At 36.6% G+C, this 21,854-nt stretch overlaps 1 protein-coding gene across 1 annotated transcript; it reads left to right on the top strand.

Annotated features, from left to right (window-relative positions):
- Window positions 1–2,827: 2,827 nt before the first annotated feature.
- LOC148874043 (S-protein homolog 24-like) lies at window positions 2,828–3,304 on the top strand. The gene has a single exon (XM_088952048.1). The coding sequence runs from the start codon at window positions 2,828–2,830 to the stop codon at window positions 3,302–3,304; it is 477 nt and encodes a 158-aa protein (XP_088808174.1).
- The last annotated feature ends 18,550 nt before the right edge of the window (window positions 3,305–21,854 follow it).

Below are 21,854 nucleotides of genomic sequence, written 5' to 3'. Positions count from 1 at the left end.
AGGGAGAGCAAGAGAGGGATGACTAAGAGAGAGATAGAGAGAGAGAAGGAGAGAGACGACCGAGTGAGAGAGAGAGAGAGAGCAAGAGAGGGACAACTGAAAGAGAGAGAGGGTGGGAGAGGTGTGGATATTTTTAGCAGGCAAGGGAGGGATGACTGAACGGGAGAGGGTGAGAGGAATATTTTACCAGCAGTCGTTTGGCCTCTGGCGGTAGTTTTAATTGACTGCCGCTAAAAAACCATCTTTCTAGCAATAGTTGCCAAACAACCAGGTCAAAAATTGCCGCTAGAAATCTATCTTGTTGTAGTGTGTTATTTATTGTGATTCTACGTTTCTATAGAAGTTTTTTGGTATTTTTGTTTAATTTCCCTTTTATAGAAGTTTTTCCGGTGGGTATTTTGATAAATTAATTTTTGAATAAATTACAAATTAGCACCTTGTACGACTTTGGGGTTAGTGACATTTAACCACTAGAACTTTCATTTACAATAAAGACTCCCTGAACTTTCAAATTCCAACACTTTGCCCCCTTCATTCGTACTTTGTCAATTTACCTTGTAAATAATTTTTATTCGACTATTATGTGCCAATTAAACATTTCTAAATCCTCAAACTACTCTTTTTCTTAATTTATGGACCATTTTGTCCTTGCTCTCACATATTTTTGTAAATCTTCTACTTATGTTTTTTTTTTCTTTCTCATACAAAGTGGGTGAAAAAAAAATAATGTATATAATGTATTTTGCCCTATCCATTTTTATAATGTCTTCCTCTTACATAAAAGGTATATTAGTAAATTAACATTTTTTGCAATCCAATTCATGGAGAGTGGGTAAAGTTCAGGAGAATATTTATTACAAATGAAAGTTCAGGGAGGTGCTGCAAGAAAGTTCAATGTTGGTTAATTTGATTTTTTCCGGTTACTTGAATTTCTAATTCTAAAAACCAAAGCGAAAAAAATTTCAATTTGATTTTTTGATTTTAACGGAATAATGCTCACCCCTACTCAATTTAGCTAAGGGGGGATCTTGTTGAAATTTGAAACTTTTGGGGGTTTTTATTGAAAATAGAAGTTCAAGGATAATTGCCACTATAATACAGGATATCAATATGTAATTTACCAAAAAGAAATATTTCTTTGGAAAGTAGCTTCAGCTTTAATTGATGTCAATGTCAGTTATCTTTTATATTAATGTCACTTTATTTAAAAGAGTAATGGCCCCTATAGGGGTGTGAGGCATTGATTAATACCAAACAAGAAAAAAAAATTAAAAGACCATACTACCTTTTGTTTTCTACCATGTGAAGAAAGAGAAGAAAGAAGATGGATCTATATCTATACATTAAAATGCAATGTGCCAAGCTAACACTTTCCTGCTCTATGGTTTATTCTCAAAGCCAATTATTTATTTATTTTTTTTGGTCTCTTCTCAAAGGCACTTATCTTTTTTCTGGTTATTTAGAATTTTCTAATTTTAAAATTGAAGAAAATAACTCAATTAACCAATCACTTTTAAGACTTTTAACACTCATTAAAACACTATTAACTCTCTCTCTCTCTCACCCTTCTTTCCCATTAGCTCTTTTAATAATCTCTCCTCATTAATTATGCGATTAACTCATGCCACTAATCCTCTCTCATCTCCATTAAAACTAATACAAAAATATCTTACATCTATTAGTTTTATAATTAAATTTTATTAATTTAAAACCAACTTAAGTTCCACTAAAAAGTAAAAATTTATATAGTTAATTAAATTTCATATATAAGCAATCTAAATTTAATGAAAATTTAAAATACTTAAATAGATCCAATTTTTAGTAATTTAACAAATTAATAAAATATATTAGTTTTAAACATAGTTTAATTATTTTAAAATCAATTTAAGTTTCATTTATAAATAAGGAAAATTATAATAATCTCCTTGGGTTTTCTAACAATCCTATGAAACTCCCCAATGTTTTGACTTTAGCAAAAACTTATTCTATTGTTTTGAAAAAAGGTGCAAATACCTTTCTTTATTAGTCAACATTCCAAAAAAAAAATATTGATGTAATGTATTAATTTTACTTTACTGCAGCCTTTTAATTACACTTCTCCAAAAATGTTAAGTAGAATTATTCTTTAAAATTTGAACAGAAAAATAAATTAATGGGAGGAGGGGGTAAAGTTGAAACTTTAAGTTATGCTTGACAATGCATTAACAATGATAAAGGCTGTAATTATGTCATCAGTTTGGAGTAGTATGTCAGTTTGGATAGGATTTAGCTGCATCAATAAACCCTGGTGAGGAAAAAGAGTCATTCCAAGTCTCAGCCATATCCAGCCAGAGACGAGTCCTTACCAACTGAGCTTGATAATTGGCACCTTTACGTTACTATCTTGTGGACGTTTACATGAAACGTACTTGGGTGATCTGTACCAGGAATCAATGAGCAGGGAAAAACCAACTTCAACGTCTAGTACAACAGATAAAAGAATTAAGTGGAGAGACCCTCTAATAAATGGAGCCAAGTCTGCAAGTTTAAAGAGTGATGATCCAGAGAGAAGGGACACTCTACGTAAACTCTGTGAGCCATAACGTGCCAGCTCTCATTGGCTTAAAAGTTCTACACCAACCAGTGATGAACAAGCTATGATTCACTCAGCGTAGCCACTCCTACTGGTTCATCACACTCTATTAAATGGGGTTAACTCTCTTCTTCCCTCCCACCATTACTGTCATCATATATATATATATATCTATATATCTATATATATATATATATATATATATAGATATATACCAACGTTGAGCAACATTAACATCATATCAAGAGATCCGAAATGGGTACTCAGTTTCGCTGGAGCTTCATGCATGTGATAGCCATGGCGCTGATAGTGCTCAATTTGAGCCATTCATCAATGGTGGTATCAGGTGCTTACAACAAAGAAATTCATGTGATATTGATCAACATGTTGGAGCCTGGGAAGAACCTCCACGTTCACTGCAAATCGAAGGATGACGATTTGGGTGACCACGTCATCGGTTATAACCAGAACTATACTTGGAGTTTTCATGACAACCTGTTCGACACCACACTCTTCTGGTGTGGGATGGATTGGACAAGGACGGGTGGGTCTACTGTAAGCGGTAGCTTCGAAATATACCATGCAGAAAGGGATTTATATCGATGCAGCAGTTATTCTACCTGGGCGATCATGAAAGCTGGCCTTTATTCTTTCAATAGGGCTACGGGTGAATGGGAATATTTCTTCGGCTGGCCTTCGATGATTAGTAAAGGGTCCGACATGAAGCCGTAAAATTTCTGTCTCAAAACATGAATAAAAGGGTTTTTCTTTTCCCCTGCAATTGTTTAGTTTAGATTTAGTACATTTGAATGTTTTGATGGCTTTGTTCTTGATTGTGACATGACCCTGTTACTTCTCAAAGCTTCGTCTTTGGATTTCTGACCAGGTTTAGGTTTAGTAGGTTTAGGGTTTGTTGTTATTATTATTATTTTATAACTGGGCTTGAACTTTCAAGATCTAAGCAAATAATTAGTCATGTTCCTTGCAAACTATTGGATGGTTTCATGCTCATCTTTGCTCATTGAATTCAAAATTTTGTTATTAAATTAAGGATATAACTTGCTGAAATCACCCCTGAAGTTTCTGACCTTTATTGAAATCTCCCCTGAAGTTTGATAATTGCATTCACCTCTCCTGAACTTTTTAATACAATTGCAACTAGACCTCTTTTGTTAGAATCTTCCACCAAGAGTCACAGAAATGTCCAAAGTTTTCATGTAATTTCTTCTTGGCTGGTTTCTATAGAAAAGCCAATGCAAGCTTTATAAACAACAAAAAATTTAGAATTTTAAAGTTGCAGCTTTACCTTTTAATGATTGATATGAAGACAAATTTGGAACAAAAATTCAATTTTAGATAAGAGATTGGAAAGGGGCTAGCAATTCATACGAAGAGAAAATTTGGAAAACAAACATTATGGTAAAAAAATAATTGCATGAGTATTCTGGACATTTTCATGCCTCTTTTTAGAGGATTCTAACAAAGGGGGTCTACTTGTAACTATGTTAGGATGTTCAGGGGAGGTGATTGCCTGATTGCATTTATCAATTTGAAGGGAGGTTTCAGCAATGGTCAGAAAATTTAGGGGAGGTTTTAGTAGTTTACCCTTAAAGTTTAGCCAAATTTGGTATTATACGAAAACATTCTTGGAAAGTTTATTGTTTGTTTAAAGGGTGAATTATATATTACTACCTTGTACTTTGGGGGTAGTAGTAATTATCCTCTTGAACTATCATTAATTTGCAATAAAGGCCCCCCTGAACTTTCATATTCTAATAGACTCCCTTTGTATTCTTTCAATTGTTAACTTTGAAAAATATTCTCATGGGGCTATTTGAATTTTCTAAATCTCCAAACAACCTTTTTACTAGCAATTTTTAAAACAAAATGTGGGGTTCATTTGAGCATTTTCTTTTTCAATTTCCATTTTTTAATTTTTTTTAACAACTTCCCCTATAAGCCCTTTTTCCCAAAGTGCTGGTTGTGAGATTTGATTCTACATCAACACTGGAACATACCAGCTAACACACCAATTAGCCAATACTCGGTTGATCATTTATTAATGGTTTATTTAGTTGATATCAATTGCATGTTGTGTCACTAAAAGAAAAATGACTTTTAGCGAGAGCCTAAAATTGCCGTTAGAGACTTTATCGGCAGAAGGCAAACTGCCGCTAAAAGAACTGTCACTAGACGCTCTAGTGGCAGTTTTTATGGCTGCTGGTATAAAATTTAAACTGCCACTAAAGGGTTTTTAATGGCAGTCGCGGCTAACGCGGTGAGACAACCGCAAAAAGGTTTTTTAGCAGCAGTTGTGACTATCGCTAAATTTGACTTGACTGTCGCTAAAAGGTTGGTGCCTGTTTTTTAGCGGCAGCCATGAACTTCTTTGGCGGCAGTCGCGACTGCCCCTAAAAGTATAATTTTTTTTCAAATAACCTATTTTTTGATTTTTTTTCAAATTTTCTTCAAATTACCTGTTTTCTCTTCCTTGTATTCATTTAAATCAAAATAAAATATGAAAATAAAAAAAACATGATTACAAATAAAATTAAAAAAAATCTCCATTCAAAATATTTGAATCACAAATACATTTTAATTTCAATTTGATAAATTCTTGGCTTGTACAAGAATTTCTTTTCTCTGTGCTTTTCAATTTATCCATATTCTCAGCTTTTGCTGCTTTTCAATTTCTTTTTTCTATTTCACTCTGCCGTAGTAGGCCTACAAGTTCATTCAATTGCTCTTTGATCTCCTTAAGTTCAATTTCCTTCTCCCACAATTGGCACCTGATGACACACAAACCAAAACATAAGAATTTGAAGAGGGAGTATGAAATTGGCATCAAACATATAGAAAAGAACTACCTTTTCACTGCTAATTTCAGTTCGCATCTCATGTTCCCTTGTACCCAAAAAAGAATGTATCTTCCCCAAGTAGTTAAGTCAAGAAATAATCCATTTCTTCTATTTTATTTTGTAAGTTGATTTTTTTTTCTTTTTATAGTTTTGTATGATGGAATTTCCTATAAACATGATCAATTTTAATCCATTTGGTAGAGTTTCTAATCATCCATTAGGCGTTGAGTGTACCTAGATCAGTATATCAGTTCTCAGGTCAATTTCAATTTTGGGGACAATGGTATGACAATCATATTAAAGTTCAGAGGACCAACAAATTGATCTGAAGTAATCGAGATCAATACTAGATAAGAAATGAACACCTTGCATCTGCAGCTGCATTAAACATGTACCGAAGCAAGCTCTTTGCATCCCCCATTGTTCGCAATTGATTCAAACGTCCTCGGCTTGTAAATGCACGCTCCCTCTCTTTTGCCTCTGAAAGTTGTGATGCCATTGCTACAAGTGTATTGGAAGAAATACCCAGCATGTTTTCAAGTGAAGCAATTCTTGCCATTCTTGCATTTGGTAACATGGAGGACACTCTGAGCAAACAGAAACAGGGAAAGACGAGTTCAAATGTACTGATAAAAAAAAGACTCATTTCAATTGAAGCATTCTACTCCATTCAAGCAACTTGTCATTTTAAAAGTTCCACAGTATCTTCTCCATTAACTCCCACATAACGAAAAGAATAGATTTGAAGTAGATCTAAAAGATGACTTTCCTCATCTGGATACCTTGAATATCCATTATTTCCTTTTGGAGGAGTGAGGCCCTTTGAAGCAAACCCATCAACTTGTTTCAATACAGCTAATTCTTCAGCTAGGGCAGCTCGCCCGGAGAGAGTAAATTACACAACTGAGACATTCAAAGGATGTTCAATTAAATTTACCAAATAGTGGAAATACTTAGGTGTGAATGGTTGTGCATTTAAGGTTTAGGGGGATGGAGATTTGGAGAATTAGTTCAGAAATGAATGCTTAAAAATTTCAATTAATGCAAGTTTAATAAAAACTTTCAATTGAAAAAGAAAGGGTCATCATAAAAAGATATGACTGTAAATTATGATATAAATCAAAAACCTGATCATCAGGGGGACAGTAACTCCCATTTGTGAACTTCCGACAACAACCAAATGCTTCTGGAGATAACCAAACAAGAAAGTCATCAAGCTACGAAGCAGCTGACTTAGCAATGTAGCTTGATTGTAGAACCGAGGATGCTCTTGTTATCTGAAGAAACAAGAAATGCTCAAAAGCATTCATTTATAAGCACTAAAATATATTAGATGAAAATTTTGTCACAGAGCAAGTTATCAGATGACTTTTAAGTAAAACTAACATAAACAGATTTTATCAGGTGTAGGATTCAAACTCAGCATGATAAATAAATCTAAGGTTAGCCTCTAAAACAACTTTAAGTAAAAAATAAAAAAATTACCAAGTTGACTTTTTGTTTTCATGGTGTACAGAAGTTCTCTAAGCTCCAATTATTAATAAGTTTTTCTATTTAATTTAGTTTCTGTCAAGTAAGACAGAGTGAAGTCCTGAAGCAGTTTGGAGTCCCGTGTACCTTATTTATAGATGCTTGCCAACCATATACATGTCCCAACATTGATATAAAGATGCATAAGATAAAATATCCCAAGCATCAAACAAAAACCGTTTGTTCAAGCTCAATCAAGTATTCTTTCTTTCAGAGACATGCTTGCCAACCATATACATGTCCAATCCACATTGTCAAGAAGGCCTCCAAAGTGGAATTTATAGTTATACAACCTAGATAGCAATACCTGATTTGGAAATAATAATAATAATAATAATAATAATAATAATAATAATAAAATAAAGATGGAGCACATATTGTGATTAAGATGAGAATACCTGACATCTTCTTCCATTTGTCTCCAAGGGCCCTTGCAACATCAGTTGAGGAAATTCTAGGATTAGTTTTCTTTATATTCTGCCAATGTACAATCAGACAGGTCAGGTTCAATGTTGATGGAATTCGGAAGAGATAAAAGAAGCATAAGTAAAACAGAATATATCCAGACAATAATATAACTATATAAATATTGGCTTTGGCTATGATACCAAAAATACATGATACCGGAAATGTGTGAAAGGAAATGTTGGTTGGAGCACATATAAATATAGGTGTGGGTAGAGTTGTTGTGGGTATAGGAAATCCTTACAGTTTACACGAGAAAATGTTAACTATCATTTTCATGATGGTTTCTGTTGCTGCAACCAATGGAAGTCCAGGCTAGAGTTGAATTCATAGGTTGGAGCCCAAGCCCCAAGCTATAAGCTTAGCTCATTTTCAGTTGGGGCTTTAGATATTGCATTAAGGAATGCTAATCCTACTCTAAGAGAGTAGGAATGATTCCATTTACAGCATGTGTTCAGTTCAAGATGAACCCATTGCTTTGCAAGCATTCATGTAAGGGCTCTCTAATTCTATAACACCCTGTAGCACTAACCCCATTTAGAAAGGGTCAATGCCCTAAAATGGGAAAATGTAGGGCAAAAGTTTGGTTGGTCATCCCGCCATATAGTACACCCTAACTTTCATATAAGAGATGCCTCTAATTTAGAGGATTGGTCATTAGGGCACACCCTAATTTTGATATATTTGTCATAGAGAATAATCCAGTAGTCAAGATGGTATCGCCAGTGGGCCTGGTGTGTTAGAATTGAGAAGAGGCACAATTCAACTTACTAAATCATGTTAATGGTAGCAATGTTTACTTGTTCATGGGGTTGGCATTCCCCTTTTTTATTTTGAATGTTTTTATAAGGGAGCAAGTAGGGGCACATCCATTTCTTTTTTTTTTTTTTTTTTTTTTTTACAAATGAGCACATCTATTGTTAAAGGACAAAAGAAATCAGTATTGGATAGGGTATTTCTGTATTTTAATGCATGTGCCCTTGGAGAAATGAGTAGCTAGGGGTGTGTTGTCTTGTTGTCTTGTCCTTTTATTAAAAAAGAAAAAAAAAATAGATGTGCCCAAATAACTAGCTCTTGTTTTTCTTTTGGGGCCAAAGGATGTCCCTTTACTCTCTGCTGAAGTGAGCGTTATCCATTTACAGATTTAGAGCAATAACCAGCTCTTACTCCCGAGGAGCTTTGGGTGCATTGCTAGCTAGTATACGACACAACACGACGAGCAACATTCAACAATCTGAGAAAATAGATAGACGACCTCAGAGAGTTTGGAGATTCAGACTTGGTGATTGTGTTGTTGGGAAAATTAGGATATGTTGGTCGGAAAAGAAGCTTGACCCAATTACAGGCAACACAATCTTTATAATATGTAATCTGAAAGAAAAAGCTAAATTCACGACAGCATGCAAAGAAACTAAGGATTCTACCCTCTACAACTTACGTCTCTTTCACTTTGTGAGAAGTGAAAGAACCCAGACATTGCCCTCTTTGGTGCATTCGGCTCCTTTTTCCTTCTCTGTTTTCTCTTCTTTTCATCACCCTCCTTGGGTTTCCTTTTAGCTGAAGGTGCCTTAAAAGCAGAGGAATCTTTCTTGACTTCCTTTTTGGTAGGATTCTGGCACAAAAAGAAACTGGTGTTATAAATAGAAGAAGATCCTCCAATTATTCAACTTAAGCAAACAAAATCAAATCAAAGTTATATGCCTCTTTTTGGTCTCCACTTTCACTAGCTTCAGATTCCTCCTCTCCACAATCATCAGTTGGATAGCCACCATCATCCTTATCTGCAACAAAATCTTCATCCTGGAGAAATTGCAACAAATCCAAGTACATCAGGAGATTTAGTAATGCCCCCTATATGAAACATGACATAAAAATCCTCAGAAGTGTTTTGTAGAGATTAAGAGGGTGTTCACTAATATGCATGATCATATCATGCATATCTGATATAGTAGTGAAACTGTGAAACAGGGATTTTGGATGGAATGTTAAAAACATCAAAATATCTGATGTGTTTGGTCGCACTTCCAACACCTCATAACCAGAGCCCAACTGTGAACAGATGTCTCTGTTTCATATGAGGTGATGGCTAAATCTCAAGCATGTTCTTAATTTTACATCCAAACTGAACCACCCCCTAAGAAGCCACCTGTTGATCTTTGCTGCAAGATCACGACTAAGGCACAATTTCATCCTTGCAATGCTCAAAGCATAAACAGATTTTACAGCCAAAGTTTTTATGGCTTTCACCTAGTCCAATGCATCATCGCCTTAATCCATGCACCAACTGTTCAATGGGCCGTCATCTTTTCACACAAAACAAAATCATGCAGACTGCCAAAAGATGTATGGAAATCTGTTGCAGCATCAAAAGAGTGAAATAAAATCAATAAAAGCCATCCATTCAATTTTCATAAACGAGATGATGAACTCCTGTTGGATAGAAACATTTGCCACGTTATTTCTATTAATACTATTCTAAAGTCGAATAATTAATATGAGAAATAACATGATGTCATGATATACTCAGACAACAATTTAGAAATATGAAATGTGAACTTACAAAAAAAAAAAAAAAATAGAAATGTGAAAACTTGGACAAAAAAAATTATACGACCATTACATCCCAGTCTTACCATTCAGTTGGAATCCCAATTCGCAAGAAATTGTTATTTATAGATATATTAGAGATAGTCTTATAGCAGAAACTAATATGTGGGGTGATATGGTCACCTCATTGGCTCCAGTTGTATCATCCAAATGGAAACTCCAACATCACTTCATTTTTTCCCAGAAGCTGTGTTTGTGAAACATCTTCTAAAGACACTTCAAATGCCTACTTAGATCCTACCAGAAAACTCAGCATATTCCCTGCAAAAGGCAAGTTCCAAGAACATTGAGAACAAGAATCCAAGCCATACAAGGATTGAAACTGGCTATATCATTTGGTTATTTAGACCTCAAAGTAGGAGATGATTTTAGTGTTGTATAGACTGGTTAAAAGAGATTAGCAACTTCGATATATAGCCAACACCTGAAGGAAGCAAGCTTCCATGTATCCAGATTGCACACCTTATTTAACTTGATTCCTAATAGTGCCAGTTCCTAGGGGCTAACAGTATTGATCTATATGGGGGGCCTGACCTAGATGGCAGACAATTGTAAATATCAAATTATGAAATGTATGCAATATAAGTACTCCTTAGATGATTATAGCGAAGTGATATCCTTTCAATTACATTTCTGCAATAAAATTTGGTTTAACTATTATCCATAAATAGCCACTCAAACATTAAAACTACAGGTAAAGTGAAGGGACAAACTATGACAAAGGTAGCCAGCTCAAAGGTCAGAGAGGAACCCAACTTCTATATGAAAAAGAGCTAACTCAAAATTTTCTTGGTCCTAACGGTAGGGTTTTTTGTTGGGAACTATTCCATGTGGAAGACTTTGCAAAAAAGGGGACGGAATTGGTACCTCTCACTCATCATAAATGCGTTCTCTTTGATGCAAGGGAGCAAAGAAGAAACTATGGAATCTTAGGTGTGCAAAGAGGTACATGATGGAGGAAATACAAAAAGAGCGGAATTTCCATTTCTTGCAGTTTAGAGTCCTGAAGAGTGAAAGAATTTCCATTTCTCATTGCAAAACTGAAGTCCTGAAGAGTGAATCAGTGGTTGGTATGCAAAGCTGAAGTCCATTTCTCATTGCAAAGCTGAAGAGTGAATCAATGGTTGAGACTGCAAGGCTGAAGAGTGAAGCTGAATTTCCATTTCTCATTGCTCAAAGTCCTAAAGAATTTGGAGTCACTAGAGATGAAAGAATCAACACCGTCACAAGTTTGGAGTTAGCACCAAACATATCAGTAGAGAAAACTCTTCATTCATTCATTCATCATGCTATAAGGAGTTTTTAAATGGGTTTATATAAACAATTCAAATGATGGTCCCAATTATATGGGGTCTTGGGAGGAGAATACTTAAGAAGGGGGGAGATGTCACTATCTAGTATTTACATACCATGATGCTTCACGTGGTGCACTCGATCGGTTGGGAACCTAACATTGATAGCAAACAAGAAAGAATATCAGTAAACACATCTAGAATGTCAATATTGGAATTGTACTTTGAGACACATATTACCTCTGCACCTCTTGAAGGTACATCTCAATCATCGTTTAGCATGCCTTAAAGATTTTGAGGAAATATGAATATTATTCTTCCCACTTGGTGTTCTACATCACTACATGCTCTAGTCACATTTTCAAGGCTATCTTCCATCCGCCTGAATCATTCATTGCTATCCTCATGCCCACAACCTCATCTTGTTGATGTAGACTCTAATGTTCTATTTCTACAACTCATGCTTAGAGTGGAAGGAGTAACACCCAATCCATATATCAAAGTCATCATCATAAGGGGTTGAGGACCCACCAGAAGTCGTGGCTCGTTGTTATGTCAGGTTCTCTAATTGTACCTACAAAAGACAACATAATCGTTGTGTGACTAATATGTGGTTTTTATACTAAATCATATAATTAACATTATATACATCTATGTGTTTGTATCCACTAATTCAATAGACAACCATTGCCCTTCCCAATTCTGCATATACAAGCGCCCCATCTTTCCTTCTATGTGTTTTGATCCACACAACTCCTTTGCTTGGTTGTACCCCATCACCGGTTTCTTTCATCTATATCCATACTAAGCGTTAAGCATTATCATCATTTTCAAGTAATATAGTTAACTGATTGTATTACCATCTCATGACGCAATCTTGCATTACTCTGGCTCCCCCGAGAGTGTGCATATTTTTGTTGCGACCAATTTCCTCTAGCTATAGCACTCCATTTCTACAATTTTATAAAAACTACAAGTGTAAGGCCATGTATATTGTGACACTTTAACAATATAGGTTAATCAATATAATTAAGAGATAATACCTTGTCCTCATCAAAGTTCCAAAAAGTGATAAGAATTTACCATTGATCGCTAGGAACCCCATTTGGACAATTCCGCATTGCCTCATCAGGGGTAATTGGATCATAGTACATGGCTTTCAAGTCTAACTCTTAATCTTTCTATTTTTTCCCAATCGAGGACAATTCCCACTTTCTACCTTTGTTGTCTGTCTCAAATTTACCCTACAAAGAATACATTTAAACAAATGTATTAGTGATTAATGTATGAATTCAAACAAATAAACAGACCTAAATAAAAAAAAATCATACCAGTAGAAGATTCCAAATGTCCTTACGTGGAGTTGGAAATAAAGTCCACTGCTTGAAACCCAGAGGACAGAGATCGCCATTCCTTGCAATTGTCCACATAAACTTAACTAGTTTTTTTTGTATTTTCTCTGATTCCTTGGCCTAGCTCATTTAATGTTATGGGGATTTTTTCTCCTACTGTCATGTTCCAAATGTTGATAGCTCTCGTGGCCCTTGCCCCTCCTTTGCACTGAGGCATCTATTTTATAGTACACAAGAAGTTAAAATATTCAAAATGAATATGATAAAAATAAGACGCAAATAAAAAATCTATTCATAAAATAATACCACTATCTGAACCAATAGTATCTTCAGCCATAATTTCCTGTAAGAAAGATAACAAACATTTTCAATTAATTTTAAATCGCATGTCTACCATAATAGAACAATACAAGCATATTAGAGTAGCATATATACTATTATATACATCTTTTTTTGAATATTGAAAAAGTTACTTCATTACCAAAATGTAAGCAAAGTTACAACACCCCAAAGAGAGTCACGAGGTGTGACCTCTCTTGAAAGTACAAATAAGTGTAAAGAACCACATTTTAATTCTTGCAAACTAATCAACATCATATGTAGTCATAAGGGGTATCATCCTCCGGCTTCTCCTTATATGTAGGCTTATGTACATCATCATCTTCATCATCAGAAATGGTTGCCTCAACAGTTGTTCCATCAGCATCTTCACAAACCCAATCAATGTTATCATCAGGAGTGTCTTCCATTACATGTGCTCTATGTGGCTCATCTTCCAAATCATCATTTCCGTTAATCTCTTTAGCCTGCATATCAAATAAATCCCTTGGGATTATCTTTCTAACAATACTCTAATTATCTTCATTAGGGTCTTTCGCATAAAAAGCTTGTTGGGCTTGGGAAGCTAAAATGAAGGGCTCATCCTCTAACTGTGGACTATGCATCAAATGCGGGAAGTTAACCAGTGTATAGCCATACTCATCCTATTTTATTACCATGCCTTGTGTCACATTAACCCAATCACATCAAAATAATACAACCCTAAACTTTTCATAGTAATTTAATTCAATGATGTCGGTTAATGTTCCATAATAAGTGACATCTCCAAAAATTGGATTTCTATCTCTTGAATTAGCAAAACTTGATGTGTCTGTCGTGATAACAACCCCACTATTTTGGGTCTTTCATCGTCGTTCATGATCCTTGGTGTGAAATTTAAAACCATTTACAATAAACCCCTTCGACCTCTGCGCTTCATGCAATGGACCTTTAGCCAATCATCTAATCTCCAAAATTTGAAGATTATTTTCTAATTCAAGGTTTGCAACCTAAAGAACACCACAAAAAAATGTTTGAGATGCATTTATGTTTACAAACAAGGTGTAAGAAGTTGCATAATGAAAGAAGTTTCTTACATGTGACTTAAACCACTCATGAAATTTTAGATTTTGGATTTGTTCATCTCTTTTTTTCTTATATGGGTGCGTCAATGTTGACGCTTGATAATTGCAGCATATTGTCTGCATAAACTTAAGGTTAGTATTCTTAAAATTTTTAAGATTAAAGTTTACTTATCAATCAAAAAAATCATATTCAACCAAAACTTATTCAAAATAAGGGGTCACTTTGTAACAATTGAATAACACATAACGATGAGATTGGGCCCATGTGATGTCATTTAATTGGATATAATCAACCTTTCCTAAATGACAACCTGACATCTAAAACATTGAAAATCCTTGCATTCCATTATTTGCCTCATCATTAATAAATCAGTTAGACATTCATTTCCCAAGTAACCTTCTTCTATAGAGCCTTCTTGATATGCTCTATTGTGGACATAGGATTTCAACTTTCCAAGGTACCTAGATAGAGAATGAAATTTTAAATAATGGCCACTCATACACACACACACATATATTTGTGTGTGTATAGAGATGGCAATTTCCCTTGTAAAATTGGGGCCTCGCCCTGCCCCACCTCAAATGGGTCGGGTTCTCCCCGACTCTAAACAAGAACGGGGTGGGGACAGGGAAATATTTTTTCCCCGAACTACTGACAGGGCATGGATGAGTTTTGTATATAATTCCCCAAACCCAAAGGTAAATCAGTAAAAAATATCTCTAGGTTTAATATTGATATTTAAAATATCTCTAAGTTTTTCCTAAATTCTTAAAATCTTAGGATCCCATAATTCTATTTTTGAATTACCCCTAAAGTATTATAATTCAATTCCTAAAATACCCCCAAATTCCTATATCCTATGTGTAAATTGTCCATAAAATAGATAATTTTATGTAATTGCCTTGGAGCGTGAAAAATTCAAGGATTCCCCATCCCTAACGAGGAGTGGATGCTCTGCCCCGAACCTACCCTACCACCAGGGATGGGGTGGGGACGGGGCAAAATATCTTGACTACGGGGTGGGGACAGGGAGGGGGTGCCCCGCCCCAAACCCTCCCCATTGCCATTCCTATGTGTGTAAATGTATTAAGCATTGAAATGAATATAAAGATTTACCTCTCAATTGGATACATCTAGGGAAACTGTACTGGGCCACACATACTAGCCTCATGTGCTAGATGTATTGCTGAATGCATCATGATGGTGAAAAATGATGGAGCAAAGATCCTCTCTAGACGATAAAGTATTAGTGCAATCTCCCTCTCCCTTCTGCATAACTCATCTAGGTTCAATACTTTTGAGCACAACTTCTTGAAAAAATCGTATAGCTCAGTCAAAGGGGAACACACATTCTTAGGCAATGTTCTCTTTATGACCAATGGAAGCAATTGTTTCATTAAAACATGACGATCATGACTTTTGAGACCCTAAATTTTGCATTGCCTCACATCCACCCGCTGGGATATGTTGGATGCTTATCAATCTAGAGCCTTAATTGATTTCAATACTTTATAAAAAGCTTTTTCTCAATAGAAGATAAGGAGTAACACATAGGGGGAAAATATGCAACATTTGATCCACGTTGCTAATGATGAATTTCGGGCCTTATTCGCATTACCCTCAAATCTAAGCATGCCTTTACATTATCCTTTGTCTTACCATCAAGGTTCAAGAGGGTCCCCATTAATTTATCACATATATTCTTTTCTATATGCATCACATTAAGATTATGATGACACAAGTTATGCTGCCAATATGGTAATAAGAAAACTATACTCTTCTTCCAGTTAAAGAAACAACTCTCTAATTCAGTGTTGTATTTCTTTTTTCCCAAGTACTACCTTAGTCCTTTTTACCAAGTGTGAACTGCAATCCTTCTAACTGGTGCAATACAATAATGCTACTTAGTGGAGTAGGTGCAAATCTAAACTCTTGATTTCTATCAAATGATTATTTCTCATAACGATATCTATGGTTGGCATCCAAGAATCGTTGATGCCCATGTGACAACTTCTGACCATGCTTCAACTAATGAGAGCAAGTTTCATTGTTACATGATGGACATGCAAACCTCCCTTTGGTACTCCAACCCAATAAATTGCCATTTGCAGAAAAGTCATTTATTGTCATTAACAAGGCAACACATAGTTGTAAGTGCATGTCAATATAATTTCCGAAAGCATTTGGACCAGGAATAATTAATGACAACAAATAAGGTTGTTTCATAGACATCCATGGGGGAAAATTGTATAGGATCAATACCACTGGACATGTACTGTATGTGGCACTAGGTGTTCTAAAGGGATTTATGCCATTACTTGCCAAACCAAGCCTAACATTGCAAGGTTCAGTTGCAAAGTCCGGATACTTAGAGTCAAATTCCTTCCAAGGAGAGTTAGTAGGGTGTCTCATGATGCCATCCTTGATACATTAATTTTCATGCCAAGTCATAAGAGATGCCGCTTTAATTGACATAAAAAGACATTGTAGCCTTTGAAGAAAAATAGCGTAGGACCTTTGAGGGAATCTATCTCTCCCTTGTACCAACTGCTCCATTAGTGTTGTTCTCATGGTCATCATTTCACTTCCATCTTGAATCACCACACACGAAACATATCTCATCATTAGCATGTTATTTCTAAAACAACATGCAATCATTTTGACATGTATCAATCTTTTCATACTTAAGTCCAAGACTTCCTATCATCTTCTTAGTTTCATAGAGAGAACTTGATACTTGATTTCCTTCTAGGAGTACTTCCTTCAACAATTCAAACAATTTGGTAAATGACTTGTTACTCCATCCATACAAACACATAATATGAAATAGCCTAATAATGAACGAAAGCTTTGACAACCTTGTACACCCTAGATATAATTCTTGTTCAGCATCTGTATGAGATTAAAAAAATTCTGAGAATCAGGATTAGGCCCTCCACTAGGTTGTACTGGACTATCAATCCATTCATCACATTGTTCCACTATAGGAATGACACATGTATCATGAATCATCCCATGCACATCATCAAACTCAATTGGGTTATCAAAGGAACATGCCTCATTATATGTCATGCACAAAAATTGACTCTCCATGAAATATCCACTTTGTATAACCATGGAGAAACCCATTTATTATTAGATGGTCTTTACACATCAACTTAATATTAGACAGTGTATGCCTTTAGCTCCAATCAGAATGATGTACATTATGACATTTATTGTAAATGAATAAAATACATATTTGATTCATGGTCTTGTGGGGTGTTTCTATGCAATACCCTTAAACTGGACACATATGAGACTCGTGTTAGTTTAGAATGTACATAGCCATTGGATAAGTCTGGGGAGATTTATCCTGCCAAGGCTGATACTGATGTGCCGCCAAGTTGGTTGGGGTGGCTTGTCTTAGCCGCAAGGATGAGACCCGAGGCACATATAGTGTAGGTTTACTTGAAACCCTGAACCGGACTAGATTTCCAGTATTGCCCTGGACCTTGGAGAATGATGGGAAAAATTGGAAAGTTACACCTGACCCCTAGACTCGATTATGATACTGCACTAGGTGTCGGATTGGGCTGTCTTTGATATGCCAATCAGTAAGATCCTTAGAGGGGTCAAAATCTGGGTATGTTGGGACGGTTTGAGAATTCATATGAGTAGGTGATCATAGTGATAGGATCAACCCCCTTTGTCAGACAAAAGTAATGATCGGGGATGCACTCACTCTGATGGAAACCAAGACTACCGGCAACCAATTTCAATATTTGAAATTTGTTTTGCAAAATATATTTATATGTGGATATACAATATATATATATATATATATATATATATATATATATTATGGTTTCAAAATGTTTGCAAAAGGTTTTAATTCCCGGGATCCATGTGATTAGAGAGTGTAGCACTGTTCCTTGCAGCCGAGGGAGAGGTCCTCTCTTGTCGGGCAGTGTTTGATCATTATGGGCTGAGAGTTTAAGTGTAAGACCATTGAGGGTAATACCTGATGGGCTAATTTTGCATCAGCCCACAATTCCTAAGTTTTATATGGTGGCTTGGCCTAGGGACCACTTAGTGTAAGTGTTGGGCCCATTAGGAGCCCATGTGATGGGCTCAAGGGGTTCACTGTCTATAACAATGTATTCAGCCAGGCCTTGTAACAGAGGCTAGGCTAAACCCATGTGGCTGATGTGTAGATCAATGTTTGGGTCCCACGCCATACAAAGAAGCCTAACTAGGCAATAGTTTGGAAGCCTACTGAGCACATAAGACTTATTAGTCCTAAAGCCCATTTTGAACTGGTTTAGTAAGACTAATTAAAGAAGGGCGGATCTGGGATTTGGATCAGCAGATAGGATATCCACTCGGAGAGTCCAGATCCAAATAGAGATTTGGATCTGGAAACCTCCTAATGAGATTATGAGAGAGCTGATCTAATCTGCAAATAAGATAAGGGACTATCCTTGTCACTTAAATGTTAGACAGTTTTGTATGCCCTTAGCTTCAATCTGATTTGATGTACTTTTGTTATTTAGTGGAAATAAATAAAGTGCATGTTTGATTCATGTTGTTTGGTTTAATTCTGTGTAAAACCCTAAAACTGGACATTTATAGAGACTCATGTTAGTTTTAAATGTTCATAGCCGTTGGATAAGTCTGGGGAGATTTATCCTGCCAAGGCTAATGCTGATGTGCCACTAAGTGTTGGGATGGCCTGTCTCAGCCACCAGGGTAAGACCCGAGGCACATGCAGTATGGGATTACTTGAATCCTTGAACCAGACCAGATTTCCAGTATTGCCCTGGACCTTGGAGATAGATGGGCAAAACTGGAAAGTTACACCTGACCCCTAGACTCGATTATGACATTTCACTAGGTGTTGGATCAGGCTGCCTTTGATATGCCATTCAGTGAGATCCTTAGTGGGGATCAAAACCTGAGTATGTTGGGGCAGTTTGAGAATTCATCTGAGTGGGTGATCATAGTGACAGAATTAGCCACTTTGTCGGACAAAGGGTAATGATCGGGAATGCACTCTCTCTGATGGAAACCAAACTGCCGGTAGTTGATTTCAATCGTTGGAATTTTGTTTTGCAAAATTAATATATTTATATATATATGTGTGCGGTTTCAAATTGTTTGCAAATGGTTTTAATTCCCGGGATCCATGTGAGAGGAGAGTGCGGCACTGTTCCTTGCAGCTGAGGGAGAGGTCCTCTCTTGTCGGGCAGTGCTTGATCATTAAGGGCTGAGAGGTTAAGTATAAGACCATTGAGGATAATACCTGATGGGCTAATCTTGCACCTGTCCACAGTCCCTGGGTTTTTATAAGATGGCTTGGCCCAGGGACCACTTAATGTAAGTGTTGGGCCCATAGGGTCCATATGATGGACTCAAGGGGTTCATTGAGTTTTTCAGTGAATTCGGCTGGGCCTTGTTTTAGAGGTTGGGCCGAACCCATGTGGCTGGTGTGTAGATCAATGCTTGGGTCCCACGCCATACAAAGAAGCCCAACTGGGCAGCAGATTGGAAAGTAATTAGACACTGAACACTTAATGGGCCAAAAACCCATTTCGAGGTGGGCTGATATGATCACCCATCCATGGGGCGAATTTGAGATTAAAGTTAGTAAAAGGATTGGGCCTTTATCCTTATCCACTCTTAGAGATCAAATTCAAATTAGATTTGAATCTGGTAACCTCCTGATAAGATCAGGAGTAAGCTAACTCTATCTGCAGAAAGGATTAAGATTATCCCCTATCCAAATACTGATTTGGATTGGGATAACTCCTAATAAGGAGGTTTCTTAATCAAGAAGAAAGGAGGAGAAAAACGAACCAAGATAGAGAGAATTACAGCAGATTTCAAACCAAGAAAAATCGCAAGAAAGGTTCCTGCGAATTCAGATCAGATCTCATACTCTCCAGAAAAAGAGAAAAAATAGTTCAGCCTTTTTTGTTTTGGAGATCTCCTCCTGCCGCCGCCATCTGCCATTGCAAGATTAGATCTTTGCAGAAAAGAAAGTCAAGAAATCTGTTCTTGACATCAGTCTTGCAACAAAGACTGAAAAAGATTCAGTGTTTAGTATTTCCAGAAGATTCTTGTGAAGGATCCAGTGTGTAGGACGCACCTTGCTGGTTCTGTTCCATTCACAGCTGTGTCATCTTCAGCAGGAACGGATCTTGGAGCATTCTTTGGGCGTGAACACCAACTTTGGGAGATACTGCTTCTCTGGATCAGGTATATTCCTCCCATTTATCTTTTGGTACAGATCTGGTTTGATTATGGTTCAAGTAGGATCCTTGAATATTGTATTCTAAATTTAGGGAATATGATTCCCAATTGGGAGAAGGTAGGAAATTTTTGAAATTCGCCCACCCATTCCGCAACCTTTATGGCGTCCATTAGATGGATCCTACCATTCTTTCATTAAAGAGAGTCCATATTCAAATAAGGATTTGAATCAGGAAACTCCTAATGGGATTAGGAGCTGATTTCTTTAAGTCTATAAAAGCAGGAAGGGGCGAACCATTCAGTTCATCCCAAGCTCTCAAAAAGCAGGAGGGGGCGAACCATTCTGCTCTTGCGTTCTCCTCCTAGTGCCGCCAACTGCCAGTTCAAACTCCATACAAGTAGGAGTGATCAAGAATAGTTCTTGATATCAGTCTTTGGAGAAAGGCTTATCTGAATTCGTGCTCACTGCCTCCATCAAATTCTTGCTGAAGGGTTCGGTTCTTGGGAAGAACACTGCTGATTCTGTTCCACACTACACTGTGTCATCTTCAGTGGGAGCAGTCTTTGGAGATTTTCTTTGGGCGTGAACACCTGAAGGGATGAGAGATCCATCATATAGATGCCCAAATCTTGCAAAATAAGGTGGGCAAATTTCAAAAAAAAATTTTCTCCCTTTCAACTGGGAATCAAATTCCCTATTTAGAAAATCATATTTTCAAGGATCAATCTTGAACCATAAACTAAACTAGATCTAAACAAAAGTAGTGAGAGAATTATACCTGATACGGAGAAGTAATATCTCCCAATGGAGTTGTTCACACCCAAGGAATGATCCAAAGACTGCTCCCACTGAAAATGGCGCAGTGCAGGATGGAGCAGAATCAGTAGTGTTCTTCTCCAAGAACCTATTCATTCGCAAGAAATAGTAGGATGGCACGTGAGCACAACTTTCTATCAATCCTTTTACAAAGAACTGATATCAAGATCAAATCATGACTTTTCCCTCAGCTAGAGATCGTACCGGCATGGTAGGCGGCAAGAAGAAGGAGGCGGCAAGAATGAATTCTACAAGGTTGCTTAATTCTTTCTTTTGTGTTTTTTTTTTTTTTTTGCTCTAAAGAGGATGTGAGTATGTCTCCTAAAGGCGGTCGCCCCTTCCTTCTTTTGTAACCCTAAAGGATCAGCTCCTAATCCAATTAGGAGTTGCTGATCCAAATCATATTTGGATCAGACATCCCTTTAGGTGATAAGGATAAACCCTTATCTTATGTGTAGATTAGATCAGCCTTCTCCTAATCTCATTGGGAGGTTTCTAGATCTGAATCCATTCAGATCTAGACTCTCTGAGTGGATAGGGTTAAGACCCTATCCTATCTGCTAATCCATCTCAGAATTCACCCCATATTTAACTCATTAAATTAGCCCAGTTTGAAATGGGCTTAAGGCCCATTAAGTTATGTGATCACTTAGTCTTCCTATCTGCTGCCCAGTTGGGCTTCCTTGTATGGCGTGGGACCCAAGCATTGATCTACACATCAGT

The sequence above is a fragment of the Nelumbo lutea genome, chromosome 1 (genome assembly GCF_056320005.1).
Source record: "Nelumbo lutea isolate HS-2025 chromosome 1, American lotus-T2T, whole genome shotgun sequence".
Taxonomy (NCBI): domain Eukaryota; kingdom Viridiplantae; phylum Streptophyta; class Magnoliopsida; order Proteales; family Nelumbonaceae; genus Nelumbo; species Nelumbo lutea.
This window is presented reverse-complemented; position numbering and strand designations above follow the sequence as displayed.